The following is a 25,278-nucleotide window of genomic DNA, read 5'->3' on the forward strand; positions in this document are numbered from 1 at the left end:
AAGCTGAAAGCAGGAATATGTCAAGTCTTTCTTGTACAAATGTGTTTAAACTTTTCCACTGAATCAATACTAGATCACTTAAAACCTTCTTGATATTACACACAAAGCTCCATTGGAAATGCTTGCGTATTTACATTATAAATTTAAAAAGGGTTTCACGTTGTAAGAAAATATTTTTAAAGTAGTTAAGACGGTTTACGTTAAGCGTAGACGAAGTCAATCACACCTAATTGCCACCTACTTTTATGTTGGGGCACGCCTCCATGAATGAATAGCGATAGATTTGAGATGGTTTCGGGGTTGAACAATCTGATCCCCCCCACTTGCCAGTGAAAGTCACAACATACATGTCAATGACCCGCCGGAGCCGGTCAATGCAAATATGCTCGAACGAAAAGGAGAGAATACATTCAGTTTATCAACACAGTCTGATATACATTACTGAATAAACAAACAGGGACAAGCTGACGACAAACACGGACCTGAACACAGTGACTTGGGTACCCTGACTGGCGGGGCTCGGGGATGGTGTTGGGCGGAGAACAGGCGTGATATGAAAGTGGGGGTGGGGGTGGGGGGTGATCAGGGGGTAGTGTGGTCACATTATACTGTAGAAGTTGTCGCTTGATAAGTATTATCACAACGTGTGAATATTTGGCGGCTCTGGTATATAATACACATTTCTCGACTATATAACGTCTGACAGATTTCTTGACAGGGTTGTGCGTTAGATTATTTTGCTTGCCTTATCTTCCATGTTTTTAACAAAAATGGGTTCTGAATGTCTTATATAATTAGAACTGAAACGTTGTAATATTCGTCCCAGTTTTGTCTTGAAAAGTAACCTTGAAGCCGATTATCACCACGTGTTTATCGTAAACGGTGTTGTAAATTTCAATACCCGTTATCTCTTTGCCACGCCCCCTAGCTTCAGAACAAAGGGGCGTGTCCACTGATGATTTGCATATCTATCAGACACGTCACAAAACGCATGCGCGAAGAAGAACTAGTAGCAGAAGATATCTTTACGTTGAGTTCAGAGCTGCAATGACTCGGGGGTGTCAGCCTTTCAACATGGATCTCAGAGACGACAAGGAACTGCCACAGGGAGTTGCTGGCGCCCCTAATGAAGAAGCGCTTCTTGCTTTGATGGAGAAATCAGGATATACAATGTTGCAAGAGAACGGGCAGAGAAAGTACGGTGGGCCTCCCCCTGAATGGGACGGGCCGTCTCCACCAAGGGGTTGTGAAATTTTCATAGGCAAGATACCTAGGGATTGCTATGAGGATGAACTTGTGCCGGTTTTTGAAAAGATTGGTAAACTGTATGAGTTTAGACTAATGATGGACTTTTCTGGATCGAATAGGGGCTACGCTTTTGCCATGTATACCAGAAAGCAAGATGCCCAACGCGCTGTCAAGGAACTGAACAACTTCGAAATCAGGAAAGGTCGTCTGCTTGGAGTATGTTCGAGTGTAGACAATTGCAGACTGTTTGTAGGAGGAATACCAAAAACAAAACAGAGGGAAGAAATTCTCCAGGAAATGAGGAAAGTGACTGAAGGTGTTGTGGATGTGATAGTGTACCCCAGTGCTATGGATAAAACGAAGAACAGGGGCTTTGCCTTCGTAGAATACGAGAGCCACAGAGCTGCTGCTATGGCTCGACGAAAGTTGATTCCTGGAAGGATACAATTATGGGGACACCAAATAGCTGTTGATTGGGCCGAACCAGAACAAGAAGTCGACGAGGATATTATGTCCACAGTAAGTTTAAGTTAACATTGTATTTGGAGCATGGTATCTTGAGAATGGCGGAGTGTTCGTCCAGAATCTGTTACACCTTTGGTTCGTAGGTCATTGTGACCCTGATATTTCTTGCAAGTCTGCAGTACTAGACTGCTGCTGGTGTCTTAAACGCTGTCTTTTACATGTTACATCTAAGCTAAAATAAGAAAAATCAGCTAACGAATGGTCAATCCCGATACGTTCTATATTTTTCAAGTGTTTGACATTTTCGTTTTCATTTAAGATTAATTAAGATAAATTTACAAAAAGACCTAGGCCTGTTGGTGAATGAAAGATGCCGAAAAATTAAAAAATCAATTAGAGTCTACCAACTAACAGTAGACCTATACATAATATTTTGTTAGGCCAATGTGGTTTATTTTAATCTTAATGACAGTCTCAGTTAGCTTAGCCATTTTAAAATGTGAAAAGCTGTAAAAAATTAAGAGTTACTATTGGTCTGAAACACTTCTAAATTCAAGCAATAGTGGCTCAGTATGCCTTGGTCTGTCATAATCGTCTTCAATACAATCACTTTCAGTTTCAAGGTAGGCAGATACCTAGGTCATTTCAGTGATGTTTGAGACAAGTGTTGTAATATACATATTACATAATGATCTGTGACAACAGATTGCAACACTGCAATACTTAAATCACTGGAAATAATTCCAAATTATTTCAGATATGAATGATTCTGTTTGAAGTTCCCCTTATGAAATGGAATGCATTATTTAGGTAGTGGTAGTCTAGGCAGAGTTTAAAATAAAGCACTAAAGTAAGGACTATTACCATAAGGTTAATAGTGAAAACTTCAGGGTGTCCCTAGATTCAAGTACAGTGAATTTGCTAGTGACACATTCAATGACATCCAGTGACTATGTCCTAAAAAATAAACCGATCTGACAGGGACAGAAATTAACCAAGAAAGTCTACAAGCCCAAATAGTGATAACATTTAGCAATACCCCCAAAATGTTAGAAATTCTATAAGCCCTTTGGATACATGTACATTCCTTTAAACCTAACATTAACAAAGCTGTTCCAGGCTATCACTAGTATCAGGCTTCCGTCTAATTTCTATCTGCCTGAAACCCTGAAGTATCTCTGACACTTAGAGACAGAATACTTTTCCTTGACTGCATCAAAACACACATTTTATTTCTCTGTGAAAGTAGGAGCAAATTAATTTTGTTTTGTAACACAAAATTATTTTATTATTTTCTTCCAGTACTTTCTGGAAAAAGTAATGTTTCACACACATACCAGGCCACCACAGAGTATTAAATGATCGATAAAAGAAAAAATACCATATTTGAGGTCACAAGACATTCATATTTTTTTTGTTGAAATATTCAGTTGATGACATGGCGATGACAATGTTTCATGTAGGGCTTTGTTACACGAGTCATAATATTGGACCTTGTAGAAATCATAAGGCACTGGGACAGTCGCAGCAACTAGTCTAATAAGACTATTGGTCTGAGACTAGTGAAAATCTAGAGGAACTAGTTATTACCTTCCTAAAGCTAGTTAAACCACTTGTCCGAAATGAGCTGTGGACAGGTTGAATATTACAGTAGGTGTCTACCCCCGTACAAGTTTCCTACATTTGCCATTTTAAGGGGTTTTTGCTATATGTTATCATTATAAGGACTAAAGGACTAAAACAGTTAGTTTCAATCGCTGTAACTTAATACCATCATGTCAATATGTGACAAGCAACATGGTATCAAGCCTCTTGTATATCTGATCAGATATCATGTTTGTACTTTGGCCTCTATTTGTTGTCACTTTGGTTTTCTCTCTCTCTCTCTCTCTCTCTCTCTCTCTCTCTCTCTCTCTCTCTCTCTCTCTCTCTCTCTCTCTCCATCATTTTTGTGAAATTAGAAAGGGAATTATTCTGTATCATTACCAAAATTGAAAATGTAATAGTAAATTAATACAACCATATTAGACGTAATAAGCGCCCAGGGCACCCTCAAAATTAGAAATAGTGGGCCTTTATTAGACATGTTAGAATATAATTTGGGTGATAAGAAAACAGAGTTGAAAGATTGTAAATTTTGTGGTTTATGCTAACAGCCTGAAATGATACAAAAGAAAAGCCTGTGAATATTATACACGACAGATATTTTTTCCAGAACTTAATTGCCCATGGTCAAGGGTGCATATAACACATGAGTGCGTATAATACACGAATAAATAAGTCTTGTGTACATTGATCAATCGGAAGGGGTGCCAATTGGGATTGTTCACTAGCTATTCAATGTATTAGCAAATATTGCCATGGGCGCTTATTAGAGCGGGGCGCCTATAATGTCGAAAACGGTAATAACTTCAGGGGTAGAAACTAACATATTTAGTCCACTAGTCCTTATAATGATAACATATAGCAAAACCCTTAAAATGGCAAATTTCTACTAGTCCTTATGATACCTTAACTATTGGGCAGATTGGCAAGGACTACAGGACTAGTGCCAATTTCTAACGCTGAACTTACAATGCATTCATTGAATTCAATATTGTCTCCTGAGAAATGTATCAGATGGGGACAAATATTCTATATGGAGAAGAAACATGTTTTAAGCCCTTTGGTAATCTTGAAATTTGTATTACAGGGTTTCAGATCTGTTCATTGCGTCATTGACCTAATTGTCCTAAATATTATTTCAAATTTTGTTATAATATGGATGAATGACCTACAAAACTTTAATAAAAGTATGAAATGCCCTTATGCTATTTGTCCCAACAGAATCGCCAAATGTCAATCTCTCTACTATTCTAGGAGGGACAACTTGAAATCAACATTTGATCTTCAATAATATCAATATCTGCATGCCATTCATGATTGAGAAAGAAAAGCTGTCTAAATGAATATTTCAAACAATACTGCTGTTGTTTCAGTCAAAAGCATGTTTAGGTGATTTGAAACCTCTGAATGATCATTAAAATCAGAGCTTTAAGGATATATTATCCTATGAAAACTTGAGAATTGAAGTAAGTATGATCACCCAGGGACCTCAGCTGTATATTTCAGTGTTATTTTTAACCACCATTGATTATTTACAGTGTTTGAAATTTAAGTGATTCCTGGGTTTGCTTTTACCCTAAATGCATGCACCGTTTTTACTCACATATGTAAATTTAATTACACAAGTAATATACACTTATGAATAGTAATTTCGACCTATTTTGCACTATGTAAATTGGTCATATGTACTTTATTTGACCATCCAGTAGATAGCAATAGCCATTCATTTTCGTACTTCCAGTGGCACACATGCCGAATCTTCACTTGGCTTTAAATGCATTTCTGTTCATTCGGAAATTGTTATGCCAGTCACTTTTATGATCATGTCCACTTTTAAAATCATCCCACAACACTATTTCTAATTTTGAGAGCGCCCTGGGCGCTTATTACGTGAAATATGGTAGTTGTAATATTGCGGAGTGGGGAGTTAGACAACAAACAAACAAACAAACAAAGGTATGCCACATAACTTCCAACATTGCTTGTAAAATCACAATCTTTCCATCCTGAGATCTAGATTGAAACTAGAAGATTTACAAACACAGTTGCCTATGTATACCATATAACAATTCTACTTTTACTTACATAAATTTACTCATGAGCAAATTTACTCATCAGAGCAATTTTAGTGCATGCATGAATATTGATGTTTGCACTAACTTACAGTCCAGGGACTCCCCTCAGTCTCTAATATTCACAATTAGGGTTACGACAAGGACGCCTTGTTTTTCATGCTTAATTCAAACGCTAATTTACAAAATGTATTTATGTCTGCATTTGGTGCAAAAAAAACACTTTCTGTAATTCACCTGACAAACACATGTCAAAGGCCAAGCAGTTCGCTCATCAAAGGTTGACAAATTGATTCTTGGAGTTTGGGCAATAGACACATGTTGAGAAAATTCATACATGATCCAGTGTGCAACATTTACGGTAGACTGACAGCAGGATTCTATAGCAGTCTGTGCAAAACACTAGTATCGCAGGAATATTTATCTAGGATTCCAAACGTAAGTTCCCTGGGCAGGAAAATTGGAAAATTTACCGAACATCCAAAATGTCCAAGGTATTTTTTGCAGCGGTAGAAACTAACATTTTTAGTCCACTAGTCCTTATAATGATAACATATAGCAAAACCCTTAAAAATGGCAAATTTCTACTAGTCCTCATGATGCCTTACTATTGGGCAGTTTGGCAAGGACTTAACGACTAGTGCCAATTTCTAACTCTGTATTGTAGCCTATAGTGAACTTAAAATCAAGGCCTCTTCCACTATATTGGTCCTGTTTTCAGTAAATACATGTCACCTCTACAAGTACAACATGTACAAAGCCATAACATTAGTTATAATTATGACAACATGGTTTGGGAAAAAAATTCAGCAGTACAAACTAACATTAGTCCACTCGTCCTTATGATGATAACATATAGCAAAAACCTTACAAGTGGTAAATTTCTACTAGTCCTTGTGATACCTCCTTAACTGTTGGGCAGTTTGGCAATGACTACCATGACTACAGGACCAGTGCAAATTTCTAACGCTGGAACTCCAATTTGGTAGTTATTATATATAGCCTATATCATCCTCTAAGCAGCAGGTGTAGATAATAGATCCCTGTATCAGCTGGATTTACTAGACACATACAAATTTAACTGTAGTTTCCCAGACTGCTACAATAAATGGGAGTTTCAACTGACAGATTATTATAGATTGAAGTGTGTAAGACCAATTTCATTGCCAGTTTTCCTTGTTATAAATTTTTTTTTGTAGCCAGCAGGGCTTGCTCCTTTTAAATTAAAAAGTAACTGGCCCTTCTCTAAACTAGCTGGTGGAGGCCGCGAATTGGCCGAGGTGGGCTTTGAAAATTTTAGAACTCCTCAAGCAGTATTGACTAGCGTGGGGTGGCATTGTACCTCAAACGTCTGTACTACTCCCCACCCCTCAACATTTTTGCCTGCACTCTGAGATTGAATCTTGGCTTCATTTGACTAATTTCATGGCAATTTATGAGCAAATAAAGAAGTTGCACACAACATTAAGAAATGGCGGTCGGTTGTCTTTCTACTGAGATGATTCAATTGAAAGAATTAAACGTACATTCAGAAGGGGTGAAATTTTGACTGTTCAGATGGGCTAAATACTTCACATTTCAGCAAGCCCTTTGTAAATTTAACTGGCCATGGGCCAACAGGCCAGCAGTTAAACTGTTATAACTTCCATAATGTCACAAATAATAACAGTTTATGCATTTTGTCTGAACGTGTTTCGACATTACCAAAGCCAGTCAGTTCAGTTATCATTTGAGTGGATCTGTCACGCCTGAAATGGCCAAATAAAGTACTAAAATGTCACACACTGATCAATTATCTCTGTTTGTTTATGAAGATGGTTGACAATGATCTGTTCCACTGTATAAGTAAGAGTACATGTATGATCAGATGTACAGATGTGCAGGCTAAAACTCACTTTTATTTACTTTTCAGTAGGTTTTGGTCTATGGATTGATTAGTACATATTTACTAATTCAGACAGAAAAAAATTACATTACACTAAGACTTTTGACGAGGGCTAAAGTCACAAACTCAGTCTCACTGCATGTATGATTTAACATTGTGATTACATGATGTGAAATATGTTTTCTTGATCATTCCAGGTAAGAATCCTGTATGTAAGAAATCTGATGCTGAACACTTCTGAAGAATCCATAAAGGAGTCCTTTGAGAAGGTGCTGGGAAAGGAAAACATCATTGAGAGAGTAAAGAAGCTCAGGGATTATGCATTTGTGCACTTCAAGATGAGGGAAGATGCCTTACAGGCAATGAATATTCTCAATGGTTTGTGAAATGTTTATGGTATCATGCAACTACTTTCCTGAAACATTGGTTATGTTCTCAATCTGTGGCAAACATATTTGAGTTGACTACCCCAAATGTGTCACTGGATGTCATGTCCAGTAGACTTTAGTGTTGAAATATGAACTTTTATTAGCTGTGCTAGGACCCAGGCTTCATGCTAGTGGCAGAATGTTCTCCTCTCTCATCAATTCATTAATTAGAAATGATTCACCAAATATAGAACAAGATTCCATATTTTGAAATGCAGAGCTGTAATCCAGATTGGTACATTTTCTAATGCCTATAGATGTTATACGAAAGTTTAGGTACCAACACAATCAAGACAGTTCTTGCCTTGACCATGGCAATTGCGACCTACATTAACCCCATTAATCAAGGAACACCACCTTCTACAGCTAGAGACATTGCCACTGGTCCATTTGTCTGATGCTAAACCATTGTAAACTTGGGTTATTTTACATGGCCACTAGGCTGAAATGATCTGCAGACTGATATGATTGGATATAACCGATTGCATCTACCCCAGTTCCAGATGGTTACTGAAGCAGATACTTTTTGAGTTGCAGTTATAGAAATTAATAAATCTAGGCCATTGCTGTGGGAATATTACCATCAGCATACAGGAGCTTTCAATGTGTGTAGTTTTGTGATAACTGTTGATGTTTTATGTATTGCAGGGAGCACTTTGGAAGGATCTAAGATTGAGGTGGTACTAGCCAAACCTGTAGACAAAAATGATTACTCAAGGATGATCAGATCTGGCAAACCTGGATATCAACAGGTAATACACTCAAGACACTGATACAATAAGGCTATGTGTATGGGTAGACTTAGCATAGCAACCTGTCATGAGAATGGCTCATTAATGAAAGGTACCACTTACCTGGCAGATTTCATAATCTTCACTTTAATGCCAAAGATGTTCTGCCTTTTGTTGTTTATGCATTAGTATTGTAAAAATGGTCAAAGAAACATACCGTATTCGACGTAATAAGCGCCAACGGTGATATTTGCTAATATATTGGCCAGTGAACAACCTCAATTAGCACCCCTTCCGATAGATCAGTGTACACAACACTTATTTATTCGCGTATAATACGAACTCGTTTGTTATATGCACCCTTTATTATGGGCAATTAAATTCGAAAATATGTATCTCTTGTATATTAACATTTCAGGCTGTCAGTATAAACCACGAAAATTCGACTCTGTTTTTTTCACCAAAATAATATTCTAATAAGAGCCCCTATTTCTAATTTTGAGAGCGCCCTGGGCGCTTATTACGTCGAATACGGTACCTCATTTTTAACTTCTGAGAGTTTGGGTTAGTAACGTGAGAGTTATTAATATTAGGAGCTGCAGTTAAAATTATGTTTTATTTCCACTAGTCGGGGAAAAATTATTTGCTACAGAGTTACCATTTACCTTTGATAAAGTGGAAGACTACAAGCCTTGAAGGAAATGTCACTGGTCTTTCCAGAATTTTACTCGTCGGCAGTAGAAACTAACATTTTTGGCCCAGTAGTCCTTATAATGATAATATATAGCAAAAGCCTTTAAAATGGCAAATATCTACTAGTCCTCATGATACCATAACTATTTGGCAGTTTGGCAAGGACTCAGGACTAGTGCCAATTTCTAAACCTGCTCGTGTTGAACCCAATATCATGGCACATAAATAGATTTCATTATGTTGTTAGTCAGTCTCAGAAAGGTTCAACAAGTCAATGGTCAAAATGTAAACTGTAAATTGAAAGTACATGATCAGTTTGTAACAGCCTCCATCAGTGAAAAGATCAACAATCAGTGTAGTTGTAAAAGTGTCATGAGTAATGTTGGATAGTGTACCAGCTAGAATAAGATCCACTATCCAAAGGAGCCAACATGAGTGCCAGGGCCAGATACACTAGTGATCGATGGTATGAGCATTGATTCATGAAGCTTGATTTTAGGTTCACAAAAACAGCAAGGTGTAACAAGTACTAACAACCCAACTGCCTGCTTTAGTTGATCCTCAATGGGTGGATGTACATCTCAAAAGTTAAGGAATTGAACAGTAACCTTTACACAGATGGTGCCAAAACCTTTGCGTCTACTATCCCAAACATGGCTCCTAGCATTAGTAGAATTTTATTTTATAGTTGTAAAAAAAGCTATTATTAGGTGAGCATACTAGACCAAACAGAATTTTACTAGACATGGGCTTCAGACTTCAGGCACAGACTGTTTACACATGTGAAACTACATTGGGCAGCTTTTGAACCCAGAAAGCCTTGTTGGCCAAGTTATACAACACAAAAACATCAAATTTTCAAAGATTAAAGATAGTTAATGTCATTGACATGATGTCCATTGTTTTCTGACCATTTGTAAGAAGTTAGAAGTTTTGCATAAAAAAAAATATTGTGTTATTGATCCAATGTGGTCTGGAGAATATTTTCTATCATTATGCCCTTTCAGGACAGTGAAGTGACAGAGAGTTCAACTTCACAGGTAGTCTTATTATTGGTTACAAACTTTAGCTTGTGGCATTGTGTTCTATTCAGCATGCACTTTAGTTTGTTTTGTAATTGCATGCTTGTATTTCATTGGTAAAATAAATTGATACCAATCTCCCTACTGAGGAAGAATGAGTGAGTTAAGGTTGTTTTATTCCAATGTCAGCATTCAGCAATGTTCCAGCTACATGATGACGGACTGAGGAATGGGAAAACCTTTATTTTCATTTTGTTCTGTCAGTTCCATTTGGAAAATGTAAATGTTCTTATACACTTGTTTATAAAACTCAATAGATGTGGTGTTTTAATTTAAGAAACAAACATCCACAGTATAATTAAGTTCAGTTTTTCTCAATGTGCATTCTATTGCCACCAACACCTTTTCAGTTTTCAGTGCTTTTCAGAGCTAATACCTATAATGGTTTTGTTTCTTTGGTATATATGTTACCTTATTATCTCACCTTACATTCAAAAACTTGTTTCTGATTGGTTAAGGAGCAGGCAGTTATTTTCCATGTATCGTAACGCACCTTAGGTAACTTGCTGCTTATTTCACATAAGTATTGTTGAGCTGAAATGAACCAATGTTTATCTGAATGGATTGGGTAAAGAGAAGTAACTCAGTTCATTTGCATCATCAGCTAGGTGTCAAAATGGCTAAATCAAAGTGTTTGATTCCATGAAACTTTGGATAAATATTCCAGGTCTGTATAAATAAATGTCAGTGAGATAAATTTGTTGTCAACCGATCCCTCGGGGCATTTTGTGTGATGTACCCTGTGTGTGAGCCTATGTACGACTCATGGTACATAAGCTCACACACAGGGTACATCACAGCATATGCCCCTTGAGATCAGTTGACATTGTAACTGGAGTAAGTGCTGTATAATTTCTTGTCTTGTGATATTGTTCCAGGCGTATGGTTATTCAACATACGAGTCACCTTTGGTTGCTCCAGCCTTCTATGGCCAGTTTGTACAACAAGCAGGAGCAGGAAGGTAAGTATCCAACTTTTAAGAAAACTGTTGTCAAAAGAACCCTGTGTGGATTCTGGGTTAGAATTGGTCCACACCAACCTATACTTGTTGTAAGAGTTGACTTAATGGATCGGGTGATCATTCTGATGAGATACGCTGGTTGATTACATGTCATATATCCTGACTCCATGGATTGTTGCTCATGATATCAATCACTGGATTGTTTAACCCGTGAAGATCCGGGGTATAATAGGTCTTCAGCAACCCATGCTTGCCGTACAAGGCGACTATGCTTGTCATAAGAGGTGACTAACGGGATCAGGTGGTCCGGTTCGCTGACTTGGTTGATGCATGTCATCATATCCCAATTGCGTGGATCAAAGCTAATGATGTCAATCACTGGATTGTCTGGTCCAGTCTCGATTATATACAGAATGCTGTCATTATAGCTGGAAAATTGCTGAGTGCGGCGTTAAACAACAAGCAAACAAACACTGGATTGTTTTACTGTGTTAACATGTTTAAGTATGTCTTCAAAATGTTCTTTGAAATGTTGTTTCTTAATACAATAATAGATATTTTGATTTTAAGCATAAAACAAAACTTTTTTGTGATTTGGGGAGAACATTTACAAATCAAGTGTGAAAAATATTTCTGCTTAGATTATAGTAAAATTAGAATCAAGTGTTTTGACAATTGATATATTTTGAAAATACAGTAAACAATGTTTATACGGAAATGACGAACTATTTTGGGGTCCCATCCATTTGCTGTATATAGGCTGTATATGTGCCTATAGTGAACTACAGTTATAACGAAGTAAAATTAGTGGTCCCTATTAGTTAGTTATAACCGTAGTTTACTGACATATCTCCTGTTTTGACAGAGGTATGCAGAGAGCAGCTGTTGGTGTGAGGGGACAGGTTCGGGGGCGTGGTCGTGGTGCAGCAGGATCCCGGGGGGCAGGTGGATCCAGGGCCTATGTGCAAGGATATGTGCGTGGAGGAATGAGAAGGCACCCAGCAGAGGTATGACACACCTTCATCACTCTCCCAGTGTTTGCATGGTCGTTGTAATTGTGTTGGCATGTTACAGGTTTAAGTCATTTTTGTTGCGGATCTATCAAACAGACAATTGCAACTTTTATGTTTTAAGGGACAGTTTCTTGTAGTTTGGAACCAGGCAGTGTACTACTTTGTACATTAATTACCTCTTACATAGCAAAATTTATAAGACTTTGTCCTTTTCTTCTACTTTTCCAAGCTATGTTTGAAAAGGTCCCTTTTGATGATAGTAATTTGAACAAACAGACCCCCAATTCCTATATTTTAAACATTAGTATGAGAGGGCCCCATGTCTTTCATCCTTACTTTCTGACACTGGTTTCATCATTACTATTTTTACACCAGTTTTAATTACTAATTATTTTATATTCTGTTTATTCAGAGGCTGTGATTAGACTTTATATGAATGTGCTGTAGCTAGGGCTGTAGCAGTTCAAGTGTCAAGTTTAGATGTCAAGTGGGACAAATCATGATCTTGCATTCAAGATAATATTGTGTCATGACAAAGTGTTTCGTTACAGCCCAAGCTGGTTTTCAAATATGCATGAGAATGCATGCATGCATGTTCCCATTGCTCATTGCATGTTAATGTTGATAGCTACCAAGCCTAAATTTCTAAAGGATAGCTTACAATAGTGTATTCTAAAGTTTTTTTTGCATCATGATCTAATCAAGTATCAGCTGACTGAAGTTGAATGAAATCTGCTCTTCATTCACTTCAGGAAAATATACGGCCTGCTACAAAACATTCAGCCATTTCTTAAATATTTGTTTCTTACTCAGTTGCATTCATAATCTGTCAATCGTGATTGAATGACCAAATTATCAAGGTACTCGCTCATACAAAGTACACACAGATGTCCGAGTCTCAGGGACAACATTTGTGGTCAGTGCCATTGTTAAAACCTGTTTTTGCTGTAGGGTCGCCTTTTTGACATCTTGCCTGGCATGGAATTGACTCCCACTAACCCTGTTACACTCAAACCACAATCAGTGAAAACTACAGTTCAGGTATAGTGTTTTCTGATGCTAATGGTTTGAGCCTAGCCTGCAAGCTTTAACTGAAACTCCTGTCTCTGGCCTGCCTATGGATATAACGCTGCTTGCTTCTACAGTTCGGAAAGAATTTGATGGCACACTGTTAGGGAAGGGACTTCTCTCCTTACTCTGTTGTATGAAGTGTGGCATCACATTTTTGCCCTAACTGTATTCAGTTCTATCCTTTGCTTTGTAGTGCTTGTGTGAGGTGTATGGCAGAGTTTGACACTGAACACAATTTGTCGGTGGTCCAAAGGACCAGTGCATAGAAAATCTACTGGTCCTATTGGATCTCTATTTGACACAATGGTCCTGACCAAAAGATGGTTTTAAAGGGTATTACTTCATTGCGCAATTAGAATGAAAAAACTGCCAAAAAGGTAACCTATGTACCATGCAGGGTTGTTTAGGTTGCTGGTTTTGCTTAGAGTTTAGAGTCAATCTGTCACTGATTTCAAAAGCCGTACAACTGAAATAACTTTGTCCTGAAAATAACACTAGACGAGACAAGCATTTATTTAATTTTACTGGTACTTGAGAAAATATGCTGGACTCGAACCAGCAGACCAATGTGAGTGTCGAACACTGTATAGGATTGCGATGAAAATAGATTCAGTAGGATTAGAGTTTTACTACCATCTAACATGTGTGGTGTGGTTTTCAAAATGTGCTAACCATTTTACCTTCAATAATTTCAGTACATCTTCTAATGATTACTTAGAAGTAGTATTTGTCTAGATATGGCTTCAAATGTTGATTCAGAATCTGTTCCACTCAGCAATTTGGAATGTCAACATTTCAGAGAAAGTATCATTAAGTAATACTGCAATATCTATACATCTTGGTGTAACCTGGATAAAGAAAAGAAATACATGCAGTTTGAAGTAGAATTTGTTACATTCGGTGTTGGTGTGCATTAGTATTAACAAAGTTTGTTGTCACCTTGGACAAATGCAGAATCCTTGGAGCAACAGTCAGTGCTTCAAAATTGCAACAAAATTCTTCCTTTTCAAAAAGTGCTTAAAAACTCTTATAATAGACAGATTTTGGTCAAAATGTCAAGTAGACCTAAAAATTGTTAGAATTAAGATACTGTTGTAACTGTTGTCAATAATTGTGGGAGGGGGGTGGGTGGAGTTTATATTTAGAAAACAAATTATGTTAAGATCAGAAGTAGGCAGTCTCAATATAACAAACACTGGAATAAATGTGGGGAAGTTGATGGGAGTCTTATATCCTGTTTGGCAAGATGTTGAAAGCAGTTATGTATGATGTTATCTGACTATTTTGGTATGAAATGATTTCTAAGATGAAACATTGAGTTTTTTAGAAAGATAATACCGTATTTGTTATTTTCTAATGTATATATATTAATGATATTTATAATAAGCATCTTCTCTGGTCTTTTGTCTCAAATCCTGTTGCTTCAATTTCCATTTTCTTGGCACAGTAATACAGAAAGTAGACTTGGTCTTTTCTTGTAGGTGTTGGTACAACATTCATGTCGTCTTGGTAATGTTTTTGTAATAAGTATACATAACAGGTTATTTTCACATGTTAAGCATTAAGTATTTAGCCACACAACTTTCACAATAAGTAACCAGGAGATGTATGGAAGCCAACAACTGTCCAACAAGTTTTCTTTCTAATAATTTAACCTTATATTATTCAGTTTGCAGTATTCTGTGTTTTAAAGATATCACCATCATGATAAGTAATAAAAAACATGTTATGGCTAAAATACAAGGATGTTTCTTCTGTCAACATATTTATTCACCATTCAGTCCCTTCATCATATGGCATATTCACCTTTTGGGATAAGAAGCTTTGTTATTTTTTTAACACTGAACATCATACTGCAATACTGAAATTGTAAGAAACATCTTTTTGTGCTTGAGACAGTATTTAAATCATCGTCCTAAATGGTGCTTAAGGATCTAGTTACAGGTACATCTGTGTTATTCAAAGTTGTTAGCAACATCATTCACAGAGCTGATATAGTCGTATTGTAATTGTCATTGTAGGTACAACCATTTGAAATGTTTCAGGTTCTGGAAGAACTATGTCAGAAGAATGGCTGGGGAAGCCCTATCTATCAGCTTCACTCCACTGGAGGTGGTGGCGGTGACATGCAACTCTTCCTATTCAAGGTATTTACCAATAACTGACTTTATCAAGGGTAGACATAGCAGTGTTTGAAATTAGGGAAAAGGGTGGTGGTTCCTCAGGTCCTTGAAGTATTCTTCTCCAGTATTTGAATCTAGGGACCCCGAAACCTTTGACAAGGTTATGACAAGGAACACTTGACTCTCATGTTTAATTTCGAACACTGCATAGCCAGTATTATTTATTTATTATTTGCTTATTTGTTTGTTTCTTCAATGTTGTTTAACGCCACACTCAGCAATATTCCAGCTATAGGACAGTAGTCTGTAAATAGTCAAGTCTGTACCAGACAGTCCAGTGATAGACATCATGAGCATCGATTCACACAATAGGGATATGATGGCATGCATCAAGCAATTAGTGGAAGTGAGCTCAACTTCAGCAATGTTTCAGCCATATTGTGTCTCAGAAGTAGTTTGGTTGATAGAATTCTTGAGGAATCAACACCTTTCTTAAAATCTCCTTATATACCCTGGTAATGTATTAATTGAAACATAATATTTTATTCAACAGGTAACCATCCCCGCTCTAGCATCACAGAACCCTGCTCCCTTCCAGCCCAACAAACTGTGCAGAACAGTTGAAGAGGCCAAGTCATTTGCTGCAGAATTTGTGCTTCTACAACTGGGAGTCAGTGTGGAGAGTAAGTGGGACCACAGCAAAACACAACTGTAGTGATAGTTCATATGTATTCATAGCATTTGCTTGCCTTGTCTGCATGAAGTTCATCTTTACATCAGTACTGCCATGTTAACCATTATGAAAGGAATATGTCCAGAAGAGATGAATTGTTGTGTTGAAACTATTAACCAAATGCATCTTTTGAAACAAAGAAAGTTTTAGATACCACATGCCCCTGATGTATATCCTGACTCATAACCCATTGTTCAACACTCAATCCATGGTACTGAGACAGGCATGGGACACACTGTGTATGCTTATCAGCTATGCTTTACCCTGTAGCAGTTCAGCAGTGATAAATGTGTTCTCCACACACGAGTAATGCAGGCTTTGTAACGGTTTCTCCTCAGGTTGCATGAATTATTTGTATTAGCCACCACATCATTCTTTAAACGTAATGTTTTATCTTTGTGGTGAATTAATAAACAAATAATCTTCAGTGAATTCTGAATTATAGAAAAGTGTCAAGCTTCATATTCAGAACTGCTTTTTTTTAATTCTATTGTTGGGGATATTGTTATCTTTTTGGATGGGTTTTTTAAGTTTAAAAATTCTGATGACTGAGACCAAAGTAATAAAAATATTTTGCTTAGTTTCTGCGAACTTTTAGACCTAGATGTTTCATGTTCATCTTTCATCTCATAATCAAGTTTACTCCTTGTGGTTGTGGTTGCATTCATCATTATATATACACTATACACGGGTATGAAGTAGTAAGGCCTGAAAACATTGTAAGACGTTCTTCTATTTATCTATGTCATGTTATATACATGCACTAAATGCATATAACATCTCAATAATTGTCTTGATGCAATGTTCTTACATGTATTCATATATCTAATAACATTTTAATAAAGATGATGTTTTGTATAATCTGAAGATTTGCCAATAAGGGTTATTTTTGTATTCAAAAGTCTGAAGTGCTTGATTTTGACATGTTTCATTACCTTCATATTCATTTACCACCATCATATCTCTTTAGTTGTGCTTATGTTTACTAGCTGTAGTGCAAACTTTAAATTTTATGTAATCTTCCTCTTGATTTTGCTGAGCTGAAGTATGCTAGAGCTTTGTCTATCTGTCTGTCTAGGTGCTGAACTAACTACTGCTCCTGCAAGTCCCTATCAAGGCAGACCTATTTACCCAAACAGTGCCCGTGATATGCAATCTTATGCATCTGCAATGCCTATAGCTACAAGTGCCTCTTATGTTGTAGCACCAGGAAAGGTCATTCAAAGTAAGCCATGTCACTACCTCCTTTGCCTTTGGTCAAAGAAGATAACAGATTTCATTTAGTCCCACGTCCCTGCATGTCTCATTTGTTTTGTAGCTTTGGGTTTTGTTTATGCTTGATGTAACTTAGCTTTGAACTGGTTTCTTTTATGTAAACCCATGCAGATTCAGGTTAGAAGAGGTCTTCAGCAACCCATGATTGCCTTAAAAGGCATCAATGCCTGTCATAAGAGGCAACTAACGGGATCAGATGGTCAGGCTCGCTGAGTAGGTTGATACATGTCATCATATCCCAATTGCGTGGATCGATGCTCATGATTTCAACCACTGGATTGTTTGGCCCAGACTCAATTATTTACAGACCACTGTCATATAGCTGGACTATTGCTGAGTGTGGCGTTAAACAAAAAACAAACATATTTCATGTAAATGATTTTCAATATTGATCCCCGCCGTGATATTGCTGGAATATTGCTAAAAGCGGCGTAAAACCATACTCACTCACTCAATTCAATATTGATAGGCTTAATGTTAACAGTTACTCTGAAAGGATAGAATAATTGTTATACATGTGAACATGTATGTATTTCAAGCAGAACAGTTGTTCTCCATCACACCCTTACTAGTCTACCATGGAAAACTACTATTACTGCAGAGTGATATACTTTAAGGCTCTTTGACAGCCTATACATCTGATGATCACAATGTTTGTAATTAAGAGGTGTCCTGGGGTATCTAAGGGTTTTTTTCTGTGATATTTAAATCTAGTGTCCTTCTTGATCTGTAACGTTTAACATTAGGCTTATGACAGATCCCCTGTAGTGTTTGAAATAAAGCATGAAAGTCCAGGGGTCTAAACAGGGTCATCCTTTCCTGTGTTACAATGTCACATGAACAATAATAAAAAAGTATAGGGTTCTGGTCATAACTATAATGTTACCAACCCAGATTTAAGGGGTCCTTAGAATCAAATACAATAGGAGGAAACCTAAAGGACCCCAGGACCCTTTTTAATTTCAAACGCTGCCTCGACTTTCATGCTCAATTTTGAACACTGCATCATCATGTCACAACATATGACGCTGCTATTGTCTATTTCAGACCCTGACTACCCAGGGACGTACGAGTACCCCGCAGGCTATGCTGCCCCACCCCCATCTACTGCTGCAGTCTATGGTCATCAGTACTGAGGAATCAGGACAAGAGCTGCATGCAACCCTAGTTGTTAAACATTCCACTATTCAACTAGAGTAGCCTCATATTCCATAGTTGGAAACAGTTAGACTTATTTATTTGGAATATTCTGGCTCTACTCTTTGCTTTATCTATTTAATCTGTCTTTTTGAGTGTTAATGTTCTCTGCTTGAGTGGGTCTGTCTCGGTATACACAGAACATGTACTATTCTAGGTTTGAAGCACTAGTCTTGTGTTCTTTGGTACTGGACTAACCAGGAAGTGTATTTATCATGTTCATTTCATCGTACATCATTAAGTCATTTGAAGGTATAGTTCTGTAGCAAGCCCTACACAAGTTGTTAGATCATGACTTTATTGGTTTCAGAATATAGGCACATCATCGTCAGGTGTCAGAGTAATTTTTCTCACATTGATTTTAACTAACAAGTGATTTGCATGAGCCATAATAAATAGTTTTTAGAGGCATGTCTGAATATTCTAAACATATACTCCAAATATGTCAAAAAAGGACAATTCTTAACAATAAAAAGATCAAAAGATTTTCAAATCTATTTGGTCTCCAAGATGATTTCTACTGAAATTTTGGAACTGCCCAATAACATGCTTGTTTCTCAAATAGTAATATTAAAGCATTTTGTAACAAACACATTCTGAAATCGAATAAGAAAAATAATTCCTGAGAAAAAAAATGAAATATCGAGTGTGTTTCACATTCAGAGAAACTTCCGCAAATAGTATTACTGGCATATTGTGTAAGGGTTGCTACAAGCTCATACGAGATACATCAGGGATCGATCTGCAAAGATCTCAACATCTTGATAGATGTAGTCTTTCAAGATGACATCGGAAACATTCTAGGTTGAATGTTGCAGGTTATCTGACAAGGAAGCCGTGTTTGCAAGTATTTGTTGTTCTGTTAAATATCTTCAAACTGTTTGTTTACAAGTTATGGTCATGTTTTTTACAACGTACACTCAAAGTGTTCATAAAACAGATGTAATGTATCAATAACTTCAATCTCACAATATATGCCCTGGGATGGGTGGTGATTTTGAAGCCAAGCTTCACAGATAATCCTTCAAATTTGGAATTCCACTTAGTGCTAAATATATGTATGAAGCCAAGTTGGCTTCACTATGCATTCCCTGTTGTTAAATATGCATGTATTGTAGACAACAATTTGACCGATTGTAACAGAACTGAAGGTGTTGTTAAACATATCAACTCAACTGTTGGGCCATGGAGATGGGTGTTTATTACTGTTCATACACTGAATTACAGCTCTCTTACAATCTCTCATATTTTGTCTAACACCCATGACGAGAAGTTCTCAAACTCTTTTGTTTGAATTTTAGGCAGTATTTTTCAAGTTTTATTTATATATGGCAAAAAAGGCTTTGTTTTTATGGATAAATGAATACAATATTAAAGCTAAATGACCAACCACAATTGACTAGATTGGTGGTGATTTTCATGATTTTCTAGAGGTTTAGAGAAAAGTTTTTAGTTTAGTTCTTTTGAACATGTGTATCTGTTATTTGTTTCTCTACCATTTATTTGCAAACTATTTGCAAACTTGTTTTGACACCAAGTGTTATGTGTATTACAGTACAGGACGAACACTTCAGCCATTCCTGTTGAAGTAAAAATACCTTTTTGAAAGTGTTTTACTACTACATGGTGCTGTAACAGTTTGAAGTCTATTTCCAGTCCCCCAGAAGAGAAACTACTTGGATTGCACTACCAGATTCATATTCCAATCTAGCTTAATTTGTGAATGTTTTGTTATAACATCACCGATATTGCTCTGGAAACCTCTGTAGTAAGCCTTAAACAAACATGATTATTCTGAACCCTATATAACATCAAACAAAACAAATGATTGGCATCCTTGATTGTCCACTGTATAGTTAATCTATTCTGTTTGATACCCTAGGCCCTTTCAACACCATAGATCTTTGCTGAACTGTGCTGAGAAATTCTGTGTTAAGTTAGTATGACCGATGGAGATTGTGATGTCACTATTTGAACAAAGCTATGGTGCTACTACACCTGGATTACCATAAGCTATATCATGATAGAATGGATATGTAGTACCCTGTATAATGAAGGATGAACTATTGGTAACTCACAGCCCCATGCTGCACTTTAAGTGGTACAGTCCTGAGACTTGGTTGGGGATCTTAAGTTGTATTGTTCATGTTCTGGCAGTAGTTAAAGACTTTAGAAGTTTTCAGGAATTTGAGGTGAAGGCTATGTTTCTGTCTCTGAAATACTTGCACCACCTCGTTCCAAGTCTAAACAGTTAAACCAGAAGCTAAAAATATTTTATTTATTGACTGAAGACTGAAAGTAAGACCTGCATGTTAATTTTCCAGATCCAAAATCAGTGATGTTACTGAACATTTACTACTTGAGGTGATAATGTTTGTTGCTAGTGTTTACCAATTACCTAAATCACCTGGCTACAATACCATGCCAGTAATCAGTGTGTCCATCCAAAGTGAGTTTCTCTCTCCACACCCTGTGTCTGCTCAGAGTTCTGCCATGTGCCATAACAGCATTTAACAGGGATTCGTGGATGTTTAGTGCTAAAGTGTTAACCAATTTTGGGGTCTTCAAATTTCGAATTTGGTGTTTCAAGACAATCAAAGGAAAGGCTGATGACCATGTGGGGCCATAACTGAATTTTATTTATTTATTACAGCCTATACATTCCATTCTAATGTTTGTAAAAAGTTCAAAATGGTTAATCATGGTAAAGGCCAATCCTACCATCTTTCAAATTAAAATATTACCGGTAATAGCATTTTCCAGTTTAGCTCTTCATCAACAAATAGGGTTTAAACCGTACATTGAAATCCAAATTACAACAGTGCTGTATGAATTATTGACTGATATTAAAAAAGAAGTATTTAAATGCCAAATTTTCAGAAGTGATTAATAACCCATCGAAACTTTAAAGGTCAAGGTCAATAGTTCATGATAAAGGTCACATATTTTGAAATCTTATAAACAATTGTTTTCTCTTTTCGTCATGTTTTGACGGATGTGAAACCAAGTTGGAAGTAGATTCATATGCATATATACTAAAGCTCATCTTAAATTATAGGCACAAGAAATGATTTGCTAGTTGTCACTCACTGTATTAGAGCAGATTATAGGTGAGGTACAAAGTTATCTCAAACATAATTGCCAGCATTAGGTAACATCTAAATATTCACATGAGATATGGAACAAACAGGGAATAGCTTACATCCAGTAGTTCTACAAAACAAAGTCTAGTCAGTTGATGTCAGAAATGAGTCGTACAAAGACTATCATTCTCTTTGTGTTAGCTAATAGGAAGCACCCACTTAGCATGCTTAAGATATTGATGGCAAACTAAAATAGATAATTTACAGTTTATTTTCGTTGTGATTCCAATTATTTTACTTTTACTTACCTGTACCATATATTTTGAATACATGGTATTATGTTTTCGAGACAAATAATACAGGTTCCTGATCAGAACTGATTTCAACATTATCCCAAATATGAGGACATTTCTTATTTACATACATGATTATGTGAAAGTGCTTGGGCATAAGGAATTTTTTTCGATTACTTCCATGTTTCGATGGGGCAGTGGGGAAGCCTTGTGGTTAAAGCATTCACTCGTTACGACGAAGGTCCAGGTTCTATTCCCAACATGGGTACAATGTGTGGAGCCAATTTCTGGTGTCCCAAGCCATGATATTGCTGGAATAGTGCTTAAAGCGGCATAAAACCATACTCACTCAAATGTTTCGGTGGACATTGTTATTTTTCAAGAGTACTTTTTAAGCTAAATACTTTCTTCCACATGAATCTGAAATTACAGAATTTGTCACTCAAATTTACCCAAATGATGTAAATTTGCCATCATGTTCTTTCAAAGTTTCAAATTGAGTTGAAATCTGATCTTAAGAATGTATGTTTTAAGTGTGTTTCTATATTAGAGTTCAAAGAGAAAACCTTTGTTAATTTGAAGCTGCCTTTCGTTGGTACAGGCAAGGATCTCTCTGGTAGAGTTGTTTGCTCAAGTTCAATCTTGCCAAATATTTTATTATGTTTAGTTATATTTGTGAAGGGCACTGCAAACTTGGCACAGAATTAGGCAACATCAGAATGTCATAGAATCATTTTGTCAGAATCACACATTTAACCATATTGATATCTTAATTGGTGACGGTTTTTTGAGTTTCATAATTATATGCTTAATTGCTTCTAGATTTTTAGCTTCTGTTAGTTAGAATTATACTGATTCAGTATTTTATTGATATTTGCTTATTGTAAAAACATACTACTTTCTTTGGAATGATAACATGTGACTAATCATTGCTTTTGTTACACCTATGCACAGCGTTTTGAAGTAACTTTGAGAAAAATGTTAATATTTAAAAAACCGGGTCAGTCAAAGTAGACACAATTTATGGATAACAACTTCTGTTATTACTGTAAAGGCGACGGTTTGGTGAGGATCTATACCAAAACATCGCCTTTACAGTAATAAGAGAAGTTATTATCCATAAATTGTGTCCACTTTGTCATCTGTCAGCTTCTAAGTAATGCTTTTAAAACGGGTCAGTGTTTTCAGTTCCAATTTTGCAAAATATTCAGTGAGATCAAGACAAATTTCACATGTCATGGAAACTTGTGTGCAACATATTATCTTTCCTTAGAAAGTAGCCTGTTCTTTGTTCCTGGTGCTGTTGAAGGAATTTCAAAGAACATGTATTCAAGTGTTCAGCTAGTCTTGCATTGTGTCCTAATACTGTATTTATGCATATTACATAACTCTTATTTCTTCCTTTTACTGCAACTTTGGGTCTCAAGTTTCCTTATTACCAAAAGAGAATTTCTGTCCAAAGAAACTCAGGTTTTTGTACCTTTATATTTATATGTCTGAGGTTGGCATATTCTGTGATATTTTACAACATATCTCAGTGTCTGAGGTGTACATGTTTTCAGATTTGTCACTTGATTGCAATTCAAATTCCGATGTTAAACCGTGACCCATTGCAGTAAAAAATGTATCATTTGCTTTAATCTTGACTGATTGGTAATCACATAATGGAATAATCTCAATATTGATATCAGCAATGGCACCATGCATGAGATTAGTAGCATATCTATCTGTCCAGATATATTTTCAGGAATTACGACAGAATTACCGTGTTCAGATATGTGGTGTCTTTGTGTCGCTATGGTAAAACTGTGACAGAAAAAAAACAAAAGTATATCATCACAAAAAAGCCACACCATACCTAAATCAGGTATAGACAGCTGTACACATAACCCCAGTTGCCAAGTTGGCAAAAGAGGTCTACAAGGAAATGTCACTAGTTCTTCCTGAAATATACTAGTCCCAGACTAACAGATTTACATTAATTTTGAATCTTGCTTTACTAATACTGAAACATTTCAATGGCTAAATGATTTAGCTACTTAAAGATATGCTAATAGATATATTTTCATGTACAATTAAAAAAAGGTCAATGACATTGTACAAATGGCACCTTCACAAACATAAACAGAAATCTTTGCTCAAACACAGAATAATTTTACCATTGAGACTCAAACACTCCATATACAGCAAGTTTAGTAGAACAAAAAAAAGTTTGAAGACAATAGAGTTTACAGACAAATGAGAAGCAAGGAACTTAAACATTTTGAAATATGATGTGAAGAAAGAGACACAGTTGTGGCCTAAAGCCTCATGGCATTTTTTTCTTCTATATTTTCAATTTTAAGCAGTAAAAACTGATTCCACAATATTTCCTGTAAAATTATCTGTCCCATTGCTGATCTGAATTTTGAGATACGAAAATGTCTCTATTGAGACGTGAGAATGGATCTTCCCATGAGAGAATGGTGTGATGAGATCATGTAGGCTGGGCTGTGCCTGGACTTGTGCGTTGGTTCACTGGTTCAAATGACTAACTGGCATGATGTGTGATTAAGACCAGTCAACATTATGTATCTTGCTATATTTACATGCACTATTAACTAGAGTGTTAGATCCAAAGTTACAAGTTCAGATGTAACAATCAGAGCTTATCAATAAAATCTTATCTACAATGTGTGTGTGATTATTAGTCATTGTTGTAAGTAGCCCAGGTTTGTTGAAGTGGAACACATAACACTGACTTTGATGTATCGCCAGTTCAAATGTACTGAACCAAAAAAAGTTAGGGATCGTGAATATTTGGGGGATATTTATGATCACTAACTTTTTTTGTTTGGTATATAACACAAACATATTTCAGCTCTCAAATTTACCATATTTTCCGTATTAAGTGCCCTGCGCCAAGTAGAGCCCCAGGACCAATTTGTTAGTAATCTTTATAAGTACCACCTGCTAAGATACCGAAAAATTACATACCGGTCCTTATATTCTTTGTTTTGCAGAAAACCGCAGCTTAGGAGGGATATATAATTACCTGGTAACCATTATCGATTTTAGTTTGATCGACATTTGAACAAATTTAAGTTGAGTTGATTGTGGTTTTAATAAAAGCATCCTCCTTTGTGAAGGGCACTGGGTGCTTATTACGGCGAATACAGTTTTCTTTTGAGAAGAGTCATTCACGACAGATTCATTAGAGGGGGGAGTAGAAATCAACCATGAATGAGTCAATTTTGACATATGACAATCCATCTATTGTGTGTCATGGACATGATAGGTGACTCCGAAAATATCCCATACATATGTGTCATTGCCCTCCT

At 36.5% G+C, this 25,278-nt stretch overlaps 1 protein-coding gene across 4 annotated transcripts; it reads left to right on the plus strand.

Moving 5' to 3' along the window:
- Positions 1 to 992: 992 nt before the first annotated feature.
- On the plus strand, positions 993 to 24,630 carry LOC124135491 (APOBEC1 complementation factor-like). 4 transcript variants are annotated; one of them, XM_046500883.2, is made up of 11 exons: positions 994 to 1,767; positions 7,473 to 7,653; positions 8,352 to 8,455; positions 10,135 to 10,167; positions 11,088 to 11,170; positions 12,036 to 12,177; positions 13,135 to 13,224; positions 15,300 to 15,401; positions 15,931 to 16,060; positions 17,189 to 17,335; positions 18,433 to 24,630. In XM_046500883.2, the coding sequence occupies exons 1-11, from the start codon at positions 1,048 to 1,050 to the stop codon at positions 18,519 to 18,521; spliced, it is 1,821 nt and encodes a 606-aa protein (XP_046356839.1). In that variant the 5' UTR covers positions 994 to 1,047; the 3' UTR covers positions 18,522 to 24,630. The 4 variants fall into 4 exon arrangements, with proteins under 4 accessions (XP_046356841.1, XP_046356839.1, XP_046356842.1 ...); XM_046500885.2 differs by lacking the exon at positions 13,135 to 13,224 and having other exon boundaries at positions 993 to 1,767; XM_046500886.2 differs by lacking the exon at positions 17,189 to 17,335.
- Positions 24,631 to 25,278: the final 648 nt, after the last annotated feature.

The sequence above is a fragment of the Haliotis rufescens genome, unplaced genomic scaffold, assembly GCF_023055435.1.
Source record: "Haliotis rufescens isolate VD_foot unplaced genomic scaffold, xgHalRufe1.0.p SCAF_6, whole genome shotgun sequence".
In the NCBI taxonomy this organism is placed as follows: Eukaryota; Metazoa; Mollusca; class Gastropoda; order Lepetellida; family Haliotidae; genus Haliotis; species Haliotis rufescens.

What these genes read in the sequence shown, in the direction of transcription:
- LOC124135491 (XM_046500883.2), top strand. Translation starts at nt 1,048, where the DNA reads ATGACTCGGGGGTGTCAGCCTTTCAACATGGATCTCAGAGACGACAAG. An exon ending in CAACAAGCAGGAGCAGGAAG is followed by an intron (nt 11,171 to 12,035) that starts GTAAGTATCCAA and finishes CTGTTTTGACAG; the next exon opens with AGGTATGCAGAGAGCAGCTG. An exon ending in TGAGAAGGCACCCAGCAGAG is followed by an intron (nt 12,178 to 13,134) that starts GTATGACACACC and finishes TTTTTGCTGTAG; the next exon opens with GGTCGCCTTTTTGACATCTT.